Below are 23,406 nucleotides of genomic sequence, written 5' to 3' on the forward strand. Positions count from 1 at the left end.
TTCGTTGTGGTGCGCGGGCTCCTCTTTGCTGTGGCTTCTCTTGTTGCGGAGCACAGGCTCTAGGCACGTGGGCTTCAGTAGTTGCAGCACATGGGCCCAATAGCTGTGGCTCATGGGCTCTAAAGCGCACGCTCAGTAGTTGTGGTGCACAGGCTTAGTTGCTCTGCGGCATGTGGGATCTTCCTGGAGCAGGGATCGAACCCGTGTCCCCTGCACTGGCAGGCGGATTCTTAACCACTGCACCACCTAGGAAGCCCTGGTATACTTTTTAAAATATACAGAAAGAAAGAAAAGAAGACATTTCATTTGGGAAAGGAAAATACTGAAGAGCCTTTCACAACTGTGTTCAGCTAATGGCATCAAAAATTTCCTGTCTTTAGAGCTAATCTCAGTGATAGGGTACCTGCAGGGGCAAATAATGGCAAAATATTACAGTTTTCTTATACCAGATAGTACCCTGATAGTCAGCCAGCCGTACAATCCTCAGCTGAGAGTCTTAGGTCATGTTAATCTACTATCTTATCCACAATGAATTAGACCAGACTTTTGGCACCCGAGCCAAAAGCAATCATTTTGAGCTTGATGAGCAATTTATACAGCAGCCTGGCAGAATTCTTTCCAACAGGGATACTCTCTCTAGAGAACTCTCTCTAAGAAGATACTCTCTTAGAGAATCTGAATGTGAGATACATGGGGACACAAAAAACATACATAACACAAAAGGCAATAAGCAGAAGACATGAGATGGTAGGTTCCTTCTCTTCCTATCCTTCTCTCCCTTCCTTCCTTCCTACCTAGCTACCTACTGAAGCCATAAGGGAAAACAGAGTCAGGAAGCAGAACAGGAAGAGCAGACAGAAAGAAGCAGAAGAGAGAGGCTCAGTTACAAGGAAAGCTACTTCAGTAGCTCCTAGCTATCAGAAGTGTCTCAGGGCTTCCTAGGTGGTGCAGTGGTTAAGAATCCGCCTGCCAATGCAGAGGTCACGGGTTCGATCCCAACTCCAGGAAGATCCCACATGCTGTGGAGCAACTAAGCCCGTGTGCCAAAAAAAAAAAAAAAAAAAAAAGAAGTGTCTCAGTATCCTCAACAATTCTCCATCAGGCCTCACTGCTCAAGTGCTGAGGAAGTACCTTAATTGTCTGGATATTCTCATAATAAATCTTTTTCAGTGAGATATTCTAAGTATGTCTTTATCCTTCATAACCTGATAACTTAATCAGCACACACCTACCGTCCTATTAAATAAATCCAGCAAAGGGGTCCATTTTCCTAGAAGTTATGTTTTCTTTTTCTAAGCTTTTTTGTTAGCCTGCAAAAAATAATAAAAACTGGACTTGTGTCTGCAGTCTAGAATTATATTTTAGCCAACAATTCTGCTCTCTACCTAATGGAACAAGAAACTAAACCTATTAAAATTTTTTTTTTCACCTTTCTAACCCCAAATCATCAATATGTTTGGAAACTTGAATGTTATAGGAAAACACAGTGGCACTTTATTTTCTGTATTATGTGGCACCATTAAGAGCAAAGACACTTTCTTGGCATTCAATATACTTCTCTCCCTCCAAATTTCTATTTTAAAATTTCTATTTTAACTAAATAGTAGCAAATTTCAAAGGTTGATTATTTGCCCAATCACACAAACTTGCTGCCTTTCAACTTCAGTCACTTTATTTTGTGAATCATTCTCACACTCACAGGATCTGCTATAGTCTTTCATCATATAATTAAAAATTTAAATAATTTGTTACTGATTATTATTTGCCTTATACACCTTCATTCCTCACTTTGTGCCTTTACTAGCACAAGTCACTAACAATGATGTTTTGTACTTGAAACTTAAAACATGCCATACGTACCCCCTAGAGTAATGGAAATAAAAACAAAAATAAATAAGTGAGACCTAAAGAAACTTCAAAGCTTCTGCACAGCAAAGGAAACTATAAGCAAGATGAAAAGACAACCCTCAGATTGGGAGAAAATATTTGCAAACGAATCAACAGACAAAGGATTAATCTCCAAAATATATAAACAGTTCATCCAGCTCAATATCAGAAAAACAAACAATCCAATCAAAAAATGGGCAGAAGACCTAAATAGGCATTTCTCCAAAGAAGACATATGGATGGCCAAGAGGCACATGAAAAGCTGCTCAACATCACCAATTATGAGAGAAATGCAAATCAAAACTACAATCAGGTATCACCTCACACCAGTTAGAATGGGCATCATCAGAAACTCTACAAACAGTAAATGCTGGAGAGGGTGTGGAGAAAAGGGAACCCTCTTGCACTGTTGGTGGGAATGTAAATTGATACAGCCACTGTGGAGAACAGTATGGAGATTCCTTGCAAAACTAAAAACAGAGTTACCATATGACCCAGCAATCCCACTGCTGGGCATATACCCAGAGAACACCATCATTCAAAAAGACACATGCACTCCAATGTTCATTGCAGCACTATTTACAATAGCCAGAACATGGAAGCAACCTAAATGTCCATCAACAGATGAATGGATAAAAAAGATGTGGTACATGTATACAATGGAATATTACTCAGCTGTAAAAAGGAACGAAACTGGGACATTTCTAGAGACATGGATGGACTTGGAGACTGTCATACAGAGTAAAGTGAGTCAGAAAGAGAAAAACAAAGACTGTATATTAACACATATATGCGGACTATAGAAAAACAGTACAAATCAACTGGTTTGCAAGGCGGAAATAGAAACACAGATGTAGAGAACAAACATATGGACACCAAGTGGGGAAAGCGGGGAGGGCTGGGGGGGGAATGAACTGGGAGATTGGGATACCAAATTGTACACTCTAAATATATGCAGTTTATTGTATGTTAACTGTATCTCAATAAAAGTTCTAAAAAAAAAAGGGGGGGCAAAACACCTAAATAGGCATTTCTCCAAAGAAGACGTACGGATGGCCAAGAGGCACATGAAAAGCTGCTCGACATCACTAATTATGAGAGAAATGCAAATCAAAACTACAATCAGGTATCACCTCACACCAGTTAGAATGGGCATCATCAGAAACTCTACAAACAGTAAATGCTGGAGAGGGTGTGGAGAAAAGGGAACCCGCTTGCACTGCTGGTGGGAATGTAAATTGATACAGGCACTATGGAAAACAGTATGGAGGTTCCTTGCAAAACTAAAAACAGAGTTACCATATGACCCAGCAATCTCACTGCTGGGCATATACCCAGAGATATACCCATAATTCAAAAAGACACATGCACTCCAATGTTCATTGCAGCACTATTTACAATAGCCAGGACATGGAAGCAACCTAAATGTCCACCAACAGATGAATGGATAAAAAAGATGCGGTACATGTATACAATGGAATATTACTCAGCTGTAAAAAGGAACGAAACTGGGACATTTGTAGAGACATGGATGGACCTAGAGACTGTCATACAGAGTGAAGTGAGTCAGAAAGAGAAAAACAAATATTGTGTATTAACACATATATGCGGAATATAGAAAAATGGTACAAATCAACCGGCTTGCAAGGCAGAAAGAGACACAGATGTAGAGAACAAGCATATGGACACCAACTGGGGAAAGTGGAGAGGGTTGGGGAGGAATGAATTGGGAGATTGGAATTGCCATATATACAGTACTAATAAGAAAAATATCAAATTGTACACTTTAATACTTCTCAGGATGGGTTGTCTGTGGGAAAATGAATAATTCTATTTATTTCCAGAAGGAATGAATATTAACTTTCTGGAGGGCAACTTATAATTCATTAATTCTACCACTATCCTACAAAAATTTTGGATAGGGGTGCATATATAATAACATTAACTACAGTATAATTTATAATTGCAAATAAGTTGGAAATAATATTCTACAAAAGGAGACTACTTACAGAGTAGAACACTGTAGCCATTATAATTATGACTTGTACTTCTAGTTATTAACATGGTAATAAAATGTTTATAAATACATTTCTCATTAAAAGAAATCAGATTCAAAGCAAGATAATCCCTATTTTTTAGTTAAACAAAAATCTATTTGTGCACATATCATTCATGGGATATACCAACATATTACTTCTGAATGGAGGGATGAGGGATGGTTCAATTCTTTGTGGTGGGGAGAGAGGACTTTTTTTTTTTAACCATGCATTACTTTTCTAATTAAAAGCCAGAGGAAACTGTTTATAAGTAAGTTCCAATTCTTTACATGTAGCACTAAACAACCTTCTTTAATCTCTAGTGGGCTTTTGGTCAGGAAATTTTTTTTAAAAAGCTCAACTCAACATTTATCAATAGCTATAGTTGTTGTATATGAAACAGGAAAAAAAAAACCCACTATGATTTCCCCAAACTTATCTCATCCTTTTAAAAACAAAGTTTAACATTAAGTACGAAGGAATAAAATTTTAGCAATGTAAACATTAGCTGAAAGTACCTCAAGCTTAAATCTTATTAACAAGACAGAATTTATCTCTTGCCATCTAGCCAACGTGACCTTAGATGAGTTATACAACCCACTTAAAAATGCCTCCATTTCTTTTATAAAGAGTAATGATAAAGTACCTACTCCACTGGCTTATTATGAGAATAATATGCAGGATACAGCAGACAGAAATTGCTCATAAATGGTACCTATTATCTTCATTAAAAGCTAACCTTCTCTCCCTCCAAAATTGTAAGTTTTTATTACAATCTAACATTATCAGTAACCAAAGGGATAGATGTATTTTCTACATTTTTCAGTAGCTTATCACATGCTAAGGCAAACGTGACTGAGGAGATATATATGAAAGTATGTGATTATGTGATTTTCCAGTTAAATGGCAAAAATAATCATGTAAAACTATAATCATATTTGAAGTTGTACTCTGAAACATCAAATTATAAAGAGATTATTTAGTCAACTATATCATCACATAGGTCAATCATATGCCAATAATCTAGAACTGATACAATCTGTAGTGGTTACGCCTTGAGTTACTTGAAGGTGGGTTCATCATGTTCATAGAAACACTTTCCATTATTTTAATAGTTGCAATATATCCTTGCTCTATCTTTAATAATTTTTAGCATCAATATCTATCTGCACTTTGTACATTCCTTTGAAAGAAGCAAGCAAAAATAAGGAGAATAACAGGGCATTTACAGAAGTCATGATCTTCACAACACTTACACTGTTATGGCACCAAATTTCCAAAGACAAAAAAGTCACATCTCCAAAGCTTAGGTGATACCAACAATAGCTGATAATGCTAAATAAAAGTTTTCAGTGAATTATTTTTATACCTGTGTTTTCTTATGAGGTACTTGCAATGCCTCAGCAAGTAATCTTTTGAAGGCCTACACAATTTCAGTGACCAGAAGTCATCTAATCTCATCTTTGGGGAGCAAGATTTTCCTGGATTCCCACCAAATAAGTAATGAACCTATAATAAATAAAACAAACCAGATTTTTAAAAATGCATGCATACTCAAGAAACTACAGAAGTCACAGTAAAATGTCTTCATTTTGGTAGTAGCATGTAACAAGTAACTTCTTCAGCTTTACTCATATAAAAAAACCTAAAACATCATTGCATGTCTACCAAAGCCTTCTTTTGATATTTCTCATTTCCATTTTACTTTAAAGTACTGTGACTACTTCCTTAAATTACATTTTATATTAAAATAAGCTGTATTACCACAGTTACACTGACAATGGAGGACAAAATAAAAGCAATGATAGTAAGAAGCTATTCTAAGATACAGAGTTTGCTTAGGGCAACAAATAATGGGGATTATCAAGTTAATTGTTGATCATAATAAAAATGATATATTTTAAAAAACTGACACACAAGTTGAATCACTGAAGGTCAACAGTAACTACAAAAGTAAAAAATTTTAGCATCTTACTATTGCTTTAGCCTTAATGATGAATATTACATGGCATGTATGATTTGTGAAATAACTTTTTAAAATATTCTATTATTCAATTAATACCAAATAAGAAATGTAAAAGGAATGCAATAATGATTTCACTATTATAACTACAACTTCAGTAATGTTCTGTACTCAGAGTGTTAAAGCATTTCTTGAAATTTTGAAAACATTTATAATCAGTAGTGTTATATAACAGAGATATTATGCCTAGCCTATAGAGGGAAATTCATTTATCCTTTAATTTGGAAGACTGTCAGAGAAAGAGCTTTTATTTACTCCCATGGTATCTTTTACCTAAAGTTCTCAAATAATAGAAAATTTGAATAATCATCTACGGCCTAAGCAGAAAGAATACAAGCTCTGTCAGTAATTTACTACATAATCTGAGCCCAAATCATTAAACTACATGTAAAATTTAAGGGATAAAGAGCTAAAGAAATCACTCTGAACACTTAGTGACACTAAAACTTCAGAATTCAGGACTTTTCACAAGGCTGATGGAATAGATATGTCAATCATAGATAGGAAAAATAAAGATAAAAAGACTTCTTACACAATGGGAAAGTCTAAAATCTGGAAGTTACATATGCCTTTTCATATCATGGGAAAAGGTACACAAATGCTGAAAACCATACATCTTCTACCTGAATATTCATATTGTATTGATAGAAACAATAGGCCATGCTATGTATCAGATCTATGCAGCTAAGAAGCAGCAGCCATTGACCATTTTCGTAAGAAGAAAAGTGTCAGGAATTATGGACCATGCAAAAATGTTTATTCCCTTAAGGAATTTTAGGGAGAAGTGATATCAAATGTCTGCCACATATTCTAGAAAATGTCAGTTTTTTTATTCAAATTTACTCAAAAATAATCAGAAACATATATTTTGAGATTCTTTCCGACTGTATGTCATAGAAAGTTTACAGGTCAATGTAGTTAGGATACCTTGTGTAACTCATCATATACAAGCTGATGGGCAAATCTTGGACATGGTTCTTCCTCCTGAAGACTTTTACTCGGATTATCCTTTGCAGCTTGATCATTCTTATACACGCAAGACCTGCAAGACATTGCTTTTAAGGCATTCTATCCTAGAAAATTAGCAGCACACATAATGTTAATTGTAGCAAGCAAATTAGTGAAATGTCTAATTACCAACAAAAAATTATAAATTTGGTCGTACCAAATCTTAAAGTTCTGGTCGCTCTCATAAAATAATCTGAATTTGTTAGAACTGAGTTCTGAAGTTCTTTAATGTCCATCAAAAATCTCACTTAAGAACAACCTACTTCATGTTATGAAACAGGATCAGCATATATGAAGGCTTAAACCAAAGGCTGAAAGAGATATCACATTTATCTATTCATAATAAAAAAGCTCACAACCGACTGCTTCCATTCTTACTGTAAATAAATGTTCTGTTTGGAAAATAAATTCCTTAGCTGCTGAGCACCACCCTCCCATTACTGAATGGAGGAAGTTCTCTGAAGTTCCTCTGTTCTGGAGAATATTCACTTATGTAGTAATCACAGAACATTAGAGCTGGATCCTCTAGGTCAGTGTTCTTCAAAGCAAAATGTGCAGCAGTTCTGTAAGATGCTCTGTGACAAAAGGGTCCTAGATTGAAAATGCTAAATAATAATATCCCCCCACCTTGCTCTAGTCAAACTGCTTCATTTTATAAAAAACTAAGAAAGACCTGGGACCATTAAAATACATTGTTCTCAAGTTTACACATCAACTTGGTAGCAAAAGCTAGACTAAAATACAATTCTCTTGACTCTCAGACCAGGAAACATCTACTAATTGAATAATTCAAGGTAAAATCCATTTGCTGAACATTACTGTATACACTGACTTTTCCACTCCCCAATATTGATATTAAAATGTATGACATCACAAATTAACATAAGCCTTCCATCTCTCTCTTCTTTTGAATAAACCAACAACCTAAAATGAATGTTACATTGGGATTGCAGCAGACAAGAGCTACTTACCAACTATTCCTTACAATGTCATAAATCCAGAATGAATTTCTGACATTCTCTTCCCTCTTTTCCTTGTCTTTGCTGAGTCCAGATAAGACATGTATTTCATTCAGTTCTGGATCAATAGTTGCTCTCTGTGTGAATCCTGTCATTGGAACTATAAATTGAAAGAGAAAATAAGATGACAGTATTAACATTAGTTAACAGATTAATACATCCCACCCTGCTCTACTGTGCCCACAGCATGTATCTTCTAACATACTACATAACTTTTATGTTATCTCCCCCATTCTACAACATAAGCTCTATAAGGGCAAAGGTTGTTTGGTCCACTGTTTTGTTCCCAGTGCCTAAAACAGTTGTCTAGCATATAACAGTTACCCAACTATTTGCTGAAATAAATGAATGCTAACTACCAGATGGAGTTAGGAGGAGGGAAGAGGCAGAAAAAAGTATGAAATGTAATCACTTTTATTGCGGGAAGGGGCACTGCTTTATTTAACTGATTTATTACCTGGGTCAGCTCTAATTTAGTAGCAGAGACAAAATATTCAAATCTTGACTGAGAAAAACAAAAATTTGACACAGGTTTGTTTAATAAGGTCAAAGTCATCTAAAATACCTGTACAAGATATACAATGACATAATTTCCAAGAAAAATAAAATACTTGAGGGTAAAATATGCCATTTTGTTTTCCTGAGTGGCTCGAACTCCCTAGAGTTAATTTTCTGAGAAAATATTTTATTTCCTGAGAAATCCATTAAGTGAGTGATGGTCATTCTGCATTATCCAGTAATTTGTAAAACACTGACATGGCAAATGCAAATTTTCTCACTATTATTACTTGGAAATATTAGTTGAAATATAATTTTATGATTCACATTCTTGTCACAGATCTAAAAACAATGCCATTGTTTCAACATTACATTTTTTTTTTAAGCTCTTTACTGGAGTATAATTGCTTTACACTGTTGTGCCAGTTTCTGCTGTACAACAAAGTGAATACATGAACAATTATCATATGCTGAAAAGGCTAAACAAACATCAGATTGAAGTAAAAGATTTCAATCAATCCAGAAGTGGGAGGAGATGCTAACCACACTGATATTCACTCATCTTTACCTACTTTAGCAAGGCCAAATAATGCAATATTTATTTTTTCCTAGTTTACTTTAATTCATGGGTCCTTCTACATTCATATTCAATAAAAATTTGTTTGGAATATTTTAGAGACTGTCAAAATACATCCCACAGTAAATATATTAAAAAATTATACACACACATATAACACAATACTTATTTTGTATGCATCCATACACAAATACATTTATCTTTATTATCTTTATACACATACACATCAACCTAATTTTTTTTAATAAATTTATTTATTTATTGGCTGTGTTGGGTCTTCCTTACTGTACGCAGGCTTTCTCTAGTTGTGGTGAGCAGGGGCTACTCTTCATTGCAGTGTGCAGGTTTCTCAGTGCAGTGGCTTCGCTTGTTGAGGAGCACAGGCTCTAGTCGCGCAGGCTTCAGCAGTTGTGGCACGTGGGCTCTAGAGCACAGGCTCAGCAGTTGTGGCACACGGGCTTAGCTGCTCCACGGCATGTGAGATCTTCCCAGACCTGGGATCAAATCCGTGTTCCCTGCACTGGCAGGAGGATTCTTCACCACTGCGCCACCAGGAAAGCCCCAACCTAATCTTAATGATAACCTCAACCCTCATACTACATAGTCTTTAGTGGTTATGTAAAACCTGGTATTTTCTAATTAAGCCTTGGTAAACTTTCAAAAGTGCCCACGTTTTGATCTCTGTTCCTCAGATAACCTTGGAAGAAAGATAAAACGGTAAAGAAATGAAATCATTTTCATTAGTGGTAGAAGTGGAGGACATAACTGCCTAAATTTATTGCACTTAAATTTCTTCATCCCATTTTGAAGTCTATAACATGGTTGACAAACTAGGGCTTGATCTCACCTGCCTAGGGTCAAACCAGGCCTCAGTCATTCATTTATATTTTGTCTGTGGCTGATTTCACCTTACAGTAGTTGAGTTGTTGCAATGGCAACTGGCTCTTCACAGAAAAAATTTGCTAACCCCTATTCTATAACCTTTTAAAATGCAAATATCAGAGATGTATGACTTATTATAAATGAATGCAACAAACTGCTTACCTTAAATAAGGACCCATTGAGGAAATGAAAATTTCTGGGTGGAATGGATATCAGCAGAGAGGGAAAGAGATTTTGAATTCTATAAAACGGGACTGGAGTCACCAAGAGGAGAATAAAGGAGTATTGGGCTAGGGGAGGCATGTAAGAATGTGGAGGAATTTAAGACTAAATTTTACATGCTTCCTCTTTCATATTGTCACATTTTACCTAGAAACAGCTTTGTAGCAGAAGAGAAAAATGACAAGTGTTGCTTCTCAAAAACAAAAGCAGTGGGCAGGTTTACAATACTCAGGGAGGTAAGACTACCGTGTTTATAAAATCTGTACTTTAAGAATTATAAAAAAAATTACTTTGATTATAAAGCATATTAGAAAACATATACTTCCCATTTCTTTGGTTTTTTCATATACAATATGCCTTTTACTCTGCATAATGTTGACTTTTGCCTCAAAGATATACATTTAAATCTTTTATTGATTTTTAAACAGCTTTACAGAATACTATTCACATACCATATAATTCACCTACTTAAAGTATACAGCTTGGGGACTTCCCTGGTGGCACAGTAGTTGAGAATCCTCCTGCCAATGTAGGGAACACGGGTTCAGCCCCTGGTCCGGGAGGAGGCCACATGCCACAGAGCAATTAAGCCCATGCGCCTCAACTACTGAGCCTGTGCTCCAGAGCCAGTGAGCCACAACTACTGAGCCTGCGTGCCACAAATGCTGAAGCCAACGTGCCTAGAGCCTGTGCTTCACAAGATAAGCCATGGCAATGAGAAGCCTGTGCACCGCAACAAAGAGCAGCCCTCACTCGCCACAACTAGAAAAAGCCCGCAAGCAGCAACGAAGACCCAATGCAGCGAATAAATAAATACATAAATTTACAAAACAATAAAAAATTTAAAAAAAGTATACAGCTTGGTGTGTGCGGTATGTTTGTTTGTTTGTTTTTTTGGAAATCCACTGTAAAACCATCAGCACAATCTAATTTTATAATATTTTCATTACTCCAAAAAGAAACCCTGTACTCATTAGCAGTCATTCCCCATCCCCTTTCACATCTCCCCACAGGGTCATCTGACATGTCTACCAACAATTAGTGTGCAGCATAGATAGGCAAAGTGAGAGGCTCTTGACACACAGAGATCAATTAGGAGGCTGTTAAGAGTGCAATTGTATGGACTGGAAGAAGGCAGTAAGGAAATATCAATAAAGAAGCATTATTTCCATCAGCACAAAAAGCGGGTAAATGTTACGTCAAAAGTACAAAAATCTCTGGACTGGTTTAACAGAGACCAAGCTTGGCGCAGGAACTTGTGAAAAATAAGAGTAAAAATCTTTCACTGAAATTTTTTGAAGGTATCCAAGTATTTTACTCTAAGAATATTCAGGGACTTCCCTAGTAGCTCAGTGGTTAACAATCCGCCTGTTAACTCAGGGGACATGTATTCAATCCCTGGTCCGGAAAGATCCTACACGCCGTGGAACAACTAAGCCTGTGCACCACAACTACTGAGCCCACGTGCTCTAGGGCCCGTGCTCTGCAACAAGAGAAGCCACTGCAATGAGAAGCCTGAGCACCACAATATAAAGAGTAGTCCCCACTAGCCACAACAAAAGAAAGCCCAAGCTCAGCAACGAAGACCCAACACAGCACCCCCCCACCAAAAAAAAAAAAGAATGTTCAAATGCAAACTCTCTCAAGGACAGAATTTCTATTAATCCTTAAATTTACAGACCCTTACAAATATAATTTTTATTGCATACCAATGACAAAGAAAAATGTTTACATATAAAATATATGTGTGTATGTGAATAGAAAAAATATGAAAGAACATACACCAAAATATAAATAATAGCTGTTGGGGAAGGGGAAGTTAAGACATTTTAACTTTCTATTATGTAATATGAAAATTTCCAATGTATATTGCTTTTATAGTTATAAGAAGAAAAATCTAAACCAAAATACAGAAAAAAAAAATATCTGGGTATAAATACTGCAGACTTTTAGTCATAAGAGAAAAATTCTCACACGTCCTTCCAAATTTCTCATGAGCAAAATTTTACGTTAATATTTAGAATGCTACTGTTTAGATGGAAAGGAAATTCAGGTTTCAAAATACAATTTTACCGGCACTAAAAAAACCAATGTTTTTAAATCATTTAGTTAAAAAACTAAAAATAGGTATTAAAAAGTATTTTTGATTTTTTTCTCTAAAAAATAAAAATGAAAACTTACATCTGAAGAGTTCCTAAAGATCAGGGGGTTAATTCAAACTTACACTGAATGTAAATATGTTAACAGCCTTTTGCTTAAATTTTACAAATTGTACTTAAATTTAATTCCTATTTCCACTCCATTCCACATACAGTAACAATTCAAAAAACATTTCAGTAAAAAACCAATAAAAATACAGTTTTTCCTCTAATTCGAAAAGATACATGCACCCCAATGTTCACAGTAGCACTATTTACAATAGCCAAGACATGGAAGCAACCTAAATGTCCACCAACAGATGAAAGGATAAAGAAGATGTGGTGTGTGTGTATATATATATACAGCATCATGGATGGACCTAGAGATGATCATTCTAAGCGAAGTCAGAAAGACAAATATCATACACAATCACTTATATGTGGAATCTAAAATATGACACGAACTTATTTACAGAACAGAAACACTCACAGACTCAGAAAACAAACTTATGGTTACCAAAGGGGAAACGTGGGGGGGAGGGATAAATGAGGAGTTTGGGATATGCAGATACAAACTACTATATAGAAAATAGATAAACAACAAGGTCCTACTGCATAGCACAGGGAACAGTATTCAATATCTTGTAATAATCTATAATGGAAAAGAATACAATGGAATCACTTTGCTGTACCAGAAACTAACACAACACTGTAAGTCAACAGTACTTCAATAAAAAAATAATAAAGTTTTTCATATCTACCTTCAAAAGCAGTCTGGACTTCTCCAAGAAACTATTAAAAATGTCCATTTCTAAAATTCTAAATCTAATTTATCTCCTTTGTAAACAGAAGGAAAAAAAACCCATTTTTCATTTTAAATGAAGATTTTATGCATTCTTATTAAAGAAAATTAAAATATGAAAAATTACATATACACATACATCAAAGAATTATGGTCTAGCCTAGTAGGCATTTTAGACTTGAATTTTTACTACCAACAGAAGCTGCTTATGAAATCTAAAGGCTGCGGCTTTTGGTTTCAGATAGCAAACTAAACACTAACTACATTATCCTTCTTTCCCATCAAACCACCTGAATTGGCAAAAACAATATTCTAGCAAAAAGAAAAACAAAAAAAAACAGCTCTAGAAAAGAAGAAAGTATGTCAAGAAAGTCTCAAGAGATAACAAATTTTGAGGAATCTTGAGAAATAGCAGTTGGGATTATATTCACAGAGAAATCACAGCCAAGGAAAAGGGAGCCCTTTTATCTCTAGCCCTTTACTAGAGATAAAAGATGGAAATTTTCCAAATACGTTATCAAATACAAAAAGCAGCAGCAGACCATGAGAAGGACTCCTGTGGAGGGCTTCTAATAAGGACATGGGGGCCTGAGTAAGAATGAGAGCAGAGTTTAAAGTGACTCCAAATCTTCACCATAGACATTAGGGGAGGATGTAGGAGGCAACTGTGCTTTGATAACCATGTTATGTCCCAACCTGCCTGCCTATTCTGTTTATGCATCCTATAAGAAAGCCTGCGTGTACCATGCATTTATACAAAACCCTTGGTCAGTATCTGATTTAAGGCAGAAGGCTACTGGGAAAAAGAGACATACAATGCATAGGAAACCACTGTCAACTACCTCTCAACTAATATAGTCGTTTATTCATAAATTTTAATGTTTAGACAGGAATCACATGACAATGAGAAAAAAAATCAGCAATGTAAAGAGAGGGACCTAGATAAACAAACAGAACAACAGGAAAAGAAAAATTACAGAAAAGAACAGAACTTAGAAGAAAAAATGCAAACTCATTATCCTTGTAGACAGTGGAGAGAATATTACATGTGTAAAACAAAAATAAGCTTCCATAAAAAGAGCATGAAAAGATAGTAAAAAGTAAAACAATGACCAAAAAAATCAAATAACAGAATGAAAACAAGATGGGCATAGTTAAAAACAGTCAGTCATCACAGGATAAAACTGATAAATTACCAGAATATATAGCATAAAGATACAGAAATTATGATAGAAATGTTAAGGGACACAGAGGATAAAGCCACTGAAGTAAAAAATTTGTCTGAAAAGAACACCAGAAGGAGAAATGAAATAATGTAGAAGAAACAAAGAAAATTTCCCTGAACAGAAGAAATAAGTGGGTGTCCTGTTTGAAAGAGCCTGAGGTGCTTATAGGCATGTTTTATTAAAAAAAAAAAAGACATTTATATATTAAAAGAAAATTCTAAAACCTTCTATTGAGGGAAAAAGCAGGTTATTATATACAGAGGAATAAGTATCGAACTAACATATAGACATTTTATCAGTAACAAAGAATGCCAGAACACAATGGAATAATAACTTTAAAATTTCTTGGAATATAAAAAGATATGGAACTAAAATTCTATTTCCTGTTAAACTAGCAATCCCAACAATGAGGGCAAAATAAAGGAATTTTTGGATCAGCAGAAATATTAAAGTTTATATTGATGACTACATCTGAAAAGATTCTTTGAGGGACTACTACAACAAAACAAAAATGAATCCAAGATAAAGAATGACCTGGGATATAAGAAACAGTGGCACTGGTATATGACACAGGAAAAGAAAAGGAAACTTGAAAGAAAATAAAGACCCATTAGGTCTTAAGCCTTGTATAAGACATTTTGGAATGAAAAAGTTTTAATAATGCAGAACAATTTTCTTCCCTGTAAGTGCAATCACAATACCTGAATTTATATGGTGCCCTATTCCCCCTCCCCCATCATATTTTCACTGCTTAGAATTTTGAACCCAGTGTTTTTCTTTAGTGAACAACAAATTTCATGATAATTTGATCACCACTTCTCACCTCTAGATTTTTCATGAGTCTTGCTTTCAAATGCGTTTCCGATATGGGTTTTCATAGCTAACTTCGAGGTAAAAATACTTGATAATATTTTATTTTACCCTCATACAAAAGTTAGGAGAACATAAATTGCTTGGTTCAAAGAGGTTTTCCTTGAGTATTTTTAAACTTTACTATTTTCTTCCATTCACTATTGATGTTGAGCTGATACCTAGCTATCTATCTTCTTTTTCCCTGAAGGTCACCTGCTCTATCTTTCAGAATTATCTTTATGTCTTTAATAGTCTTAATTTTACTTTAATAAATATGTCTAGGTATGAACTCCCCCTTATTTTTCCCACTTAGCACACTATAAGCCCTTTCACCAATCTGAAGCCTTTCATCTTTTCTGAATTCTAGAAAATTTATCTCTGTTACTTCTTCAATTATTTTGACCTTAAATTTTCATTTTTGTCTTCTGGAATTGCTGTTAAGATGTTGGTACTTAGACTACTCTTCTCCATATCCTTTGCTTTTTCTTTGCTTTGCTTTTTCTTTGCTTTCTTTCTTTTTTACATATACAAGTATCTATTCTCTTTTAAATTCTTTTCTCATTTATGTTATTACAGAATATTGAGCAGAGTTCCCTGTGCTAAACAGCAGGTCCTTGTTGGTTATCTAGTTTAAATACAGCAACGTGTACATGTCAACCCCAAACTCCCAATCTATCCCTCCCAACCTGGTAACCATTAATCATAAGTCTGTTCTCTAAGTCTGTGAGTTTGTTTCTGTTTTGTAAATAAGTTCATTGTATCATTTTTTTTTTAGATTCCACATATAAGCGACATCACATATATTTGCACAGTCCTCAAATGTTTAGTTATATTGGTCTGTGAGGTAATGTTTTTCAGGTATGAGCTATTCTTTTTATTGAGATGTGTATTGGGGGCACCAAAGGCTAGGCCTTAACTACCAAGAGCACCAATGAGTTTAAGAAAACTGGAGGGCAAGAGTCATCAGGTAGATAGTGAAGCCTAGAACAAAGAACCAGTTTATCACTTCCATTTACTACCACACCTCTATGCAAGGGATTCCTAGCTTTAAACCCTTCAGAGGAAGTAGAAGGTAGTCTCCCTGGACTTGAAGGGAGAGGAGAGAAATTAATTACTGAGAGTAGATGGTCAGTCCACATCTACTTTCATCAATCCTTAACTCCACTAGAGTTTCTGCACTGCCATAATGTTGTTCTTTGGATTCTGGCACTAGTGCTATGGGCTACTACTGCTAGTTTCTATAGTTAGTGAGCAAGAATTAACTCAAGGTTATTTTAGTGAAGAGACAGCCTGTGTCTCAAAGAGTTCCTGGAGGCCAGCTGCCTCTCATTTTATTTTTTCAGGATTGATTTTGGGGAAGGGAATCAGCAGCCTCTGTTAGGCTTGCCACTTTGGCAGAAATACTTTTCATTTCATAGCATTTTACATTGTTTGAATTCTGCTTTATCAATATTGCACATTGCATTATTTTTGTAATAATTTCATAAAAATAAAAAATGGTTGAACAAAAATGGCATCATCAAAAACTAAGACGATCCAAAGGGCAAAACCAAGAAAGCAGCTTTCTTTCCAACACGTCATAATGATTAATACAGTTTTCTGTATTAATTCTCTTCCCAAGAAAAAAACAAGCCTATCTTTTCAATTTAATAGTGTCTAGTGGGTAGTATCCACAGGAGGGGGAAAGGATAGAAGATTTGCAACATACAATATTTTAAAACATTTCAGATTCAACTGCCAAAAAGCCTGACTGAATGCCAGGAATCTTAATCAGTCTTTATAAACTGACTCACTAAGAAAAATTAATCAAACAGGTCAGTAAACAAGATCATATGTTAATCAGGAACACATTGTGAAAGGACACTTGTCTGAGAAAATAGAGAATAAGACTTGTACAACAAACAACTATTACTGCCAACCTGTTATTTTTATAGTTTTTCCAGGAAATTGCAATAATAATCGTTCAACTCTCCTATTTTTTCTTTAACATCTTAAAAACTTGAAATAGGACAGGTAAAAGTAAAATCAAGTAAAATATTTTATCTGACAGTCTGATCACATTTTTTTTTTCTTTTCCTTTGATTTACCTACTAGGAGGAGATTACCAGAATTTGTAAAATAAGGAAACCCTATAGGGAGGATAAAAACATGATAGAAATATTTTTGAAGTCATTTCAATTCCTGAGGAAGATACCCTTTTGCATTAATTCATCAACTAATCTGAACTCTTTTTTTGCTTCATGATCCAATGCACACATATATTCATTATTATGACTTTAATTAAGACACAGGAAAAAATAAGTTTCAGAATTGCCACAGAAATATGAAATTTAATGAAAACAGATTTCCAAATTCTCTATTTTTAAGGATATTTTCAGCTTCAAGTATCAGAAAACGTGAATAATGGTGGATTAATTAGCTCATAAAACAAATTTTGCAAGTAGACAGTTTCAGGATTGTTTTAGCAATTCAACCAAATAACAATGCTAGGTTAACATCCTTACAATTTTCTTGGCCTTCCACTCACTTCTGAAAGTTGCCAGTACCAGCTCTATGCATCACATTGTTTTATAAAGTATTCAAACCAGGGAGGGGAAGGACTCTTTCAGCATATGTTTTCTCAAATGTCTTTCCATATACTTTCCTCAAATGTCCTCCAGGAGACTTTCCTTATGTCCCTTTGGCCTGAAGGGTGTCACATGGGAGGCAGGGAAAGTGGAATAATTTGGCAAAGGAAAACAATGACTGTTTTAGACTAATTACTATTCAACCCCTGATGCTGAGCCACTTGCCAGTAAACAAAATCATAGTTTGGTTAACAAGAAAGAGCTAATGACTATAGGGTAGCAACCAAGAGTGTCTGCAACATTCTTATCTTCTAAATCTGGGACATTTTAAATGTTGAATGAGACCCTATTCAGCTCTAGCAGTAACTCTAGTCTAGAACTTCTATTTATTTTCACTGAATTATAGTAGATTTACAACACTGTATTAGTTTCAGGTGTATATCATAGTGATTCTTTTCGTTGCAGATTATATTCCATTATAGGTTCTTAAAAGACTGAACCTTGTAAGGTTCTTATATTGGGTATAATTCCGTGTTATACAGTAAATCCCTATTGCTTATCTAGTTTCTGTACAGTAGTTTGTATCTGTTAATCCCATATTCCTAATTTGTCCCTCCTTCCCCCTCCCTTTTGGTAACCAGAGTTTGTATTCTATATCTGTGAATCTGTCTCTATTTTGTGTATAGATTCATTTGTATTATTTTTTAGATTCCACGTATAAGCAATATTGTAATATTTGTCTTTCTCTAACATTTCACTGATCATTATATTCTCTAAGTCCATCCATGTTGCTGCAAATGGCAATAATCCATTCTTTTTTTTATGGCTGAGTAATACACATACACACAACCCCACTACATCTGCTTAGACCAATCGTCTGTTGACAGGCACTTAGGTTGCTTCTCTCTCTTGGCTATTAAAAATAGTGTTGCTATGAATATTGGGATGCATGTATCTTTTCAAATTAAAGTTTTTGTTTTTCCTAGATATATACCCAGGAGTGGAATTGCTGGATCATATGGTAGTCCTATTTTTACTTTTGTAAGGATCCTCCATACTGTTTACATAGTGGCTGCACCAATTTACATTCACACCAACACCACCAACAGTGTATGAGGGTTCCCTTTTCTCCACATCACCTCCAACATTTGTTATTTGTAGACTTTTTGATGACAGCCATTCTGACAGGTGTGAGGTGATACCTCACTGTGGTTTTGATTTGCATTTCTCTAATAATTAGCGATGCTGAGCATCTTTTCATATGCCTGTTAGCCATCAATACGTCTTCTTTGGAAAAACGTCCATTCAGGTCTTCTGCCCATTTTTTGATTACATTGTTTGTTTTTTGTCTTTTTTTTTTTTTTTTAAGAACTTTTATTGAGATACAGTTAACAGACAATAAACAGCATATATTTAGAGTGGACAATTTGGTATCCCAATCTCCCAATTCATCCCCCCACAACCCTCCCCACTTTCCCCACTTGGTGTCCATGTGTTTGCTCTCTACATCTGTGTCTCTATTTCTGCCTTGCATTTCCTCTTCCATAGTTGTTAGCATTTGCCTTATGTATGGAGGTGCTCCTATACTGGGTGCATATATATTAATAATTGTTATCTCCTCTTCTTGGATAGATCCCTTGATCTTTATGTAATGTCTTTTCTTGTCTCTTGAACATTTTTTATTTTAAAGTCTATTTTATCTGATATGACTATTGCTACTCCAGCTTTCTTTTGATTTTCTTGTCTCTTGTAACATTTTTTATTTTAAAGTCTATTTTATCTGATATGACTATTGCTACTCGAGCTTTCTTTTGATTTCCATTTGCATGGAATATCTTTTTCCATCCCCTCACTTTCCGTCTGTATGCATCCCTAGGTCTGAAGTGGGTCTCCTGGAGACAGCATATACATGGGTCTTGTTTTTGTATCCATTCAGCCAGTCTGTGTCTTTTGGTTGGGGCATTTAGTCCATTTACATACAAGGTAATTATTGATATGTATGTTCCTATTACCATTTTCTTAATTGTTTTGTTTTTGTTTTTGTAGGTCCTTTTCTTCTGTTCCCCACTTAGAGAAGTTCTTTTAACATTTGTTGTAAGGCTGGTTTGGTGGTGCTGAATTCTCTTAGCTGTTGCTTGTCTGTAAAGCTTTTGACTTCTCCATCAAATCTGAATGAGATCCTTGCTGGGTAGAGTATTCTTGGTTGTAGGTTCTTCCCTTTCATCACTTGAAATATATCGTGCCACTCCTGTCTGGCTTGCAGAGTTTCTGCTGAGAAATCAGCTGTTAACCTGATGGGAGTTCCCTTGTATGTTATTTGCCGTTTTTCCCTTGTTGCTTTTAATAACTTTTCTCTGTCTTTAATTTTTGTCGATTTGACCACTATATGTCTTGGCGTGTTTCTTCTTGGGTTTATCCGGCCTGGGACTCTCTGTGCTTCCTGGACTTGGGTAGCTATTTCCTTTCTCATGTTAGGGAAGTTTTCGATGATAATCTCTTCCAATATTTTCTCAGGTCCTTTCTCTCTCTCTCGCCTCCTTCTGGGACCCCTATAATGCGAATGTTGGTGCGTTTAACATTGTCCCAGAGGTCTCTTAGGCTGTCTTCCGTTCTTTTCATTCTTTTTTCCTTATTGTTTTCCGCATCAGTGATTTTCACCATTCTGTCTTCCAGGTCACTTATTCGCCCTTCTGCCTCAGTTAATCTGCTATTGGTTCCTTCTGGTGTATTTTTCATTTCAGTTATTGTGTTGCATATCTCTGTTTGCTCTTTAATTCTTCTAGGTCTTTGGTAAACTTTTCGATCTTTGCATTCAGTCTTTTTACAAAGTCCTGGATCATCTTCACCATCATTATTCTGAATTCTTTTTCTGGAAGGGTGCCTATCTCCTCTTCATTTAGTTGTTTTTCTGGGGTTTTATCCTGTCCCTTCATCTGGTACAAGGTCCTCTGCTTTCTCATTTTCTCCATCTTTCTGTGGCTGTGGTTTTCAGTTCCACAGAATGAAATACTGCTGATACTGCTTGATACTGCTGTCTGCCCTCTTGTGGAGGAAGCTATCTAGGAGGCTCGTGCGTGCTTCCTGATGGGAGGGACTCTGTTTTCTCACACTGAGTTGTGTGAGCTGTCTGTATATTTTGGATATTAACCTTTTGTTGGTTGCATCATTTGCAAATGTTTTCTCCCATTCTGTAGGTCATCTTCTCGTTTTGCTGATGGTTTCCTTTGCTGTGCAAAAGATTTTAAGTTTGATTAGGTCCCATTTGTTTATTTTTGATTTATTTCCTTTGCCTTGCTTGGGAGATTGATCTAAGAAAATATTGCTACACTTTATATCAAAGAGTTTTCTGCCTATGTTTTCTTCTAGGAATTTTATTGTGTCATCTTCCTTTTAGGTCTTTAAACCATTTTGAGTTTATCTTTGTATATGGATGAGTTTGAGTTTATTTTTGTTTATTTTTGTATGAGGGAATGTTCTAAATTCATTGTTTTACATGTAGCTGTCCAGCTTTCGTAACACCACTTGTTTAAGAGACTGTCTTTTCTCCATTGTATATTCTTGCCTCCCTTGCTGTAGATTAAATGACCATAAATATGTGGGTTTAGTTCCAGGTTCCCTATTCTGTTCCATTGATTTATATGTCTGTTTTGTGCCAATACCATGCTGTTTTGATTACTGCAGCACTGTAGTATAGTCTGAAGTCTGGAAGGGTTATACCTCCAGCTTTGTTTTTTCTCAGGATTGCTTTGGCAATTCTGGGTCTTTTGTGGTTCCATATATATTTTAGGACTCCACATAAATTTTAGGATTATTTTAGAACTTCTATTATTTTACCTGAACCTGGGTTTCTACCACCCATTATTTGTTTTTTTGTAAAATTCCAACTAGCTTCTGACACTCAACAATGTAGTACTTATTGATTTATCTCAGATGCACTAAGCTACAAAGAATTCACCTCACTGACTAGATCAACCACAGTGTATTTAACTGGTTACCTACTGGTGGAAAATTAAAGTTGTTTCCAGATATTTTAACTCTTGCAGACAATACCACAGTAAGTATCTCTGTACAACGTATTTTTATGCATGTACAAGTATGCGAGTAGGATAAATTCCTGGGAAAAAAATGCTTGGTCAAAGATTATATGTATTTTATATTTTACTAGATATCAACATTCAATGAGTGATCTTTTAATTTACATTTTTAAAATTATGAATGAAGCTGAACATCTATATAGAAGTAAATTTACCAGCTATTTGAATTATCTTTTTCTTTGAACTATCTAGTTATGTCATTTGCCATTGTTCTACTAAAAAATTACTCTTTTATTGATTTGTAAGAGTCTTTTGTTCATAGAGCAGGATATTAACCTTTGTTTCAGTTGCTAGTTTGTCATTTATTATGTAATATTTTTCCATATATAACTTTTAATTTGCAAAAAATCAAACTAAATATCTTTATTTATAACTTCTAGGTTTTGTGTCATGTTTGGAAAGGTCTCCCATTCCTAAATTATTAAAAACAATTAGACATACTTTTATTTCTTAAGAATAAAACTTGAGTCCACCTAGCATTTTTTGTGATATACAGACATCAGAGTCAAGATTTTACTTCTGGCTTATTGCCAGGTCTTAAGTGACACCTCAATGTCACTTATTGCATAATCTATTTTTCTTCTCTGACTGGAAAGGCCACTTACCATATACTAAATTCTCATATGTACTCAGGGATATTTTATATTATCTGCTGCATTCCATTCCATTAATCTGTACAAAATTGTAGCTTTATAAATATTTGGTAGTATTACATTACCTTTTATTTTCAAAATTGTCTTGAGTGTTCTTGAATGTTTTACAGGTGAACTCTAATTCACATTTACTATCAAATAACCTAAATTTTATATTAAAAATATGAAATACTTTTATAAGCTTATAACTAGTAAAAACACCCCTGTGACAGTCAAAGGGGGAAGTTATGGAATGTTATTATTAACAGCAATGCTGAGTAGAAAAAAAGTACATAATCCAATTTATCAGCATAATGGCACACCTAATATAAAAGATACTAAATGGAAAGCAATAAAGCCTAATTACATTAAAAATAAGCACTATCATTTCCTAGCTCAGTAAGTAATCTATATTAATGACAGCAAATCACTAGTTTCAGAGTCTTCTCTATACTGCTGAATTGGCCTTATTTATTAGTTAACTGGTAAAAGTCTAAAAGGGTCAAAACGTAAGAACTTATCATGCACACACACAAAGATTAAAAAAAACAAAACAAAAAACCAATGTCAATAAGCACAACAAGCACATTCCCAGGGCTGAAATGAAAATCAGTAAGATTTTGCTTTTAAAGTTTTCATGAAAATATGTTTATAGATAAATCAAATCTTGCAGATATAACTAACATAGCCTTCATTTGTTATTTTCACAGCCTGATAACAGCAAAAAGGAATGAAATTTAAGTGTCAAAATTTTGGAGCTAGATGAGGTTTAAGATCAACTGGTCCAAACCCCTCATTTTCAGATGAATAATCAGGTCCAGAGAAATCACACAATTTTGCCAAAGCTACAGAAGGATGAGTGGCAGACCCAGATGAAGAGAGACCAAAACTTCTGATTTTGAATTCACTATTCTTTCAATTATACCAATCTGCTGCTATGGTT

General features: G+C 35.0%; 1 protein-coding gene across 8 annotated transcripts in view; it reads right to left on the reverse strand.

The window, feature by feature from the left end:
• Positions 1 to 23,406, reverse strand: part of MKLN1 (muskelin 1) — a 354,784-nt gene that overhangs the window by 22,424 nt on the left and 308,954 nt on the right. For all 8 annotated transcript variants that reach the window (XM_057731366.1, XM_057731371.1, XM_057731369.1 and 5 more), the window contains 3 exons: positions 7,926 to 8,073; positions 6,874 to 6,988; positions 5,293 to 5,432 (listed from right to left, as the gene is read on the reverse strand). In XM_057731366.1, the coding sequence (XP_057587349.1) occupies positions 5,293 to 5,432; positions 6,874 to 6,988; positions 7,926 to 8,073 (403 nt within the window). The remainder of the gene's footprint in view (positions 1 to 5,292; positions 5,433 to 6,873; positions 6,989 to 7,925; positions 8,074 to 23,406) is intronic.

The sequence above is a fragment of the Hippopotamus amphibius genome, chromosome 4 (assembly GCF_030028045.1).
Source record: "Hippopotamus amphibius kiboko isolate mHipAmp2 chromosome 4, mHipAmp2.hap2, whole genome shotgun sequence".
In the NCBI taxonomy this organism is placed as follows: domain Eukaryota; kingdom Metazoa; phylum Chordata; class Mammalia; order Artiodactyla; family Hippopotamidae; genus Hippopotamus; species Hippopotamus amphibius.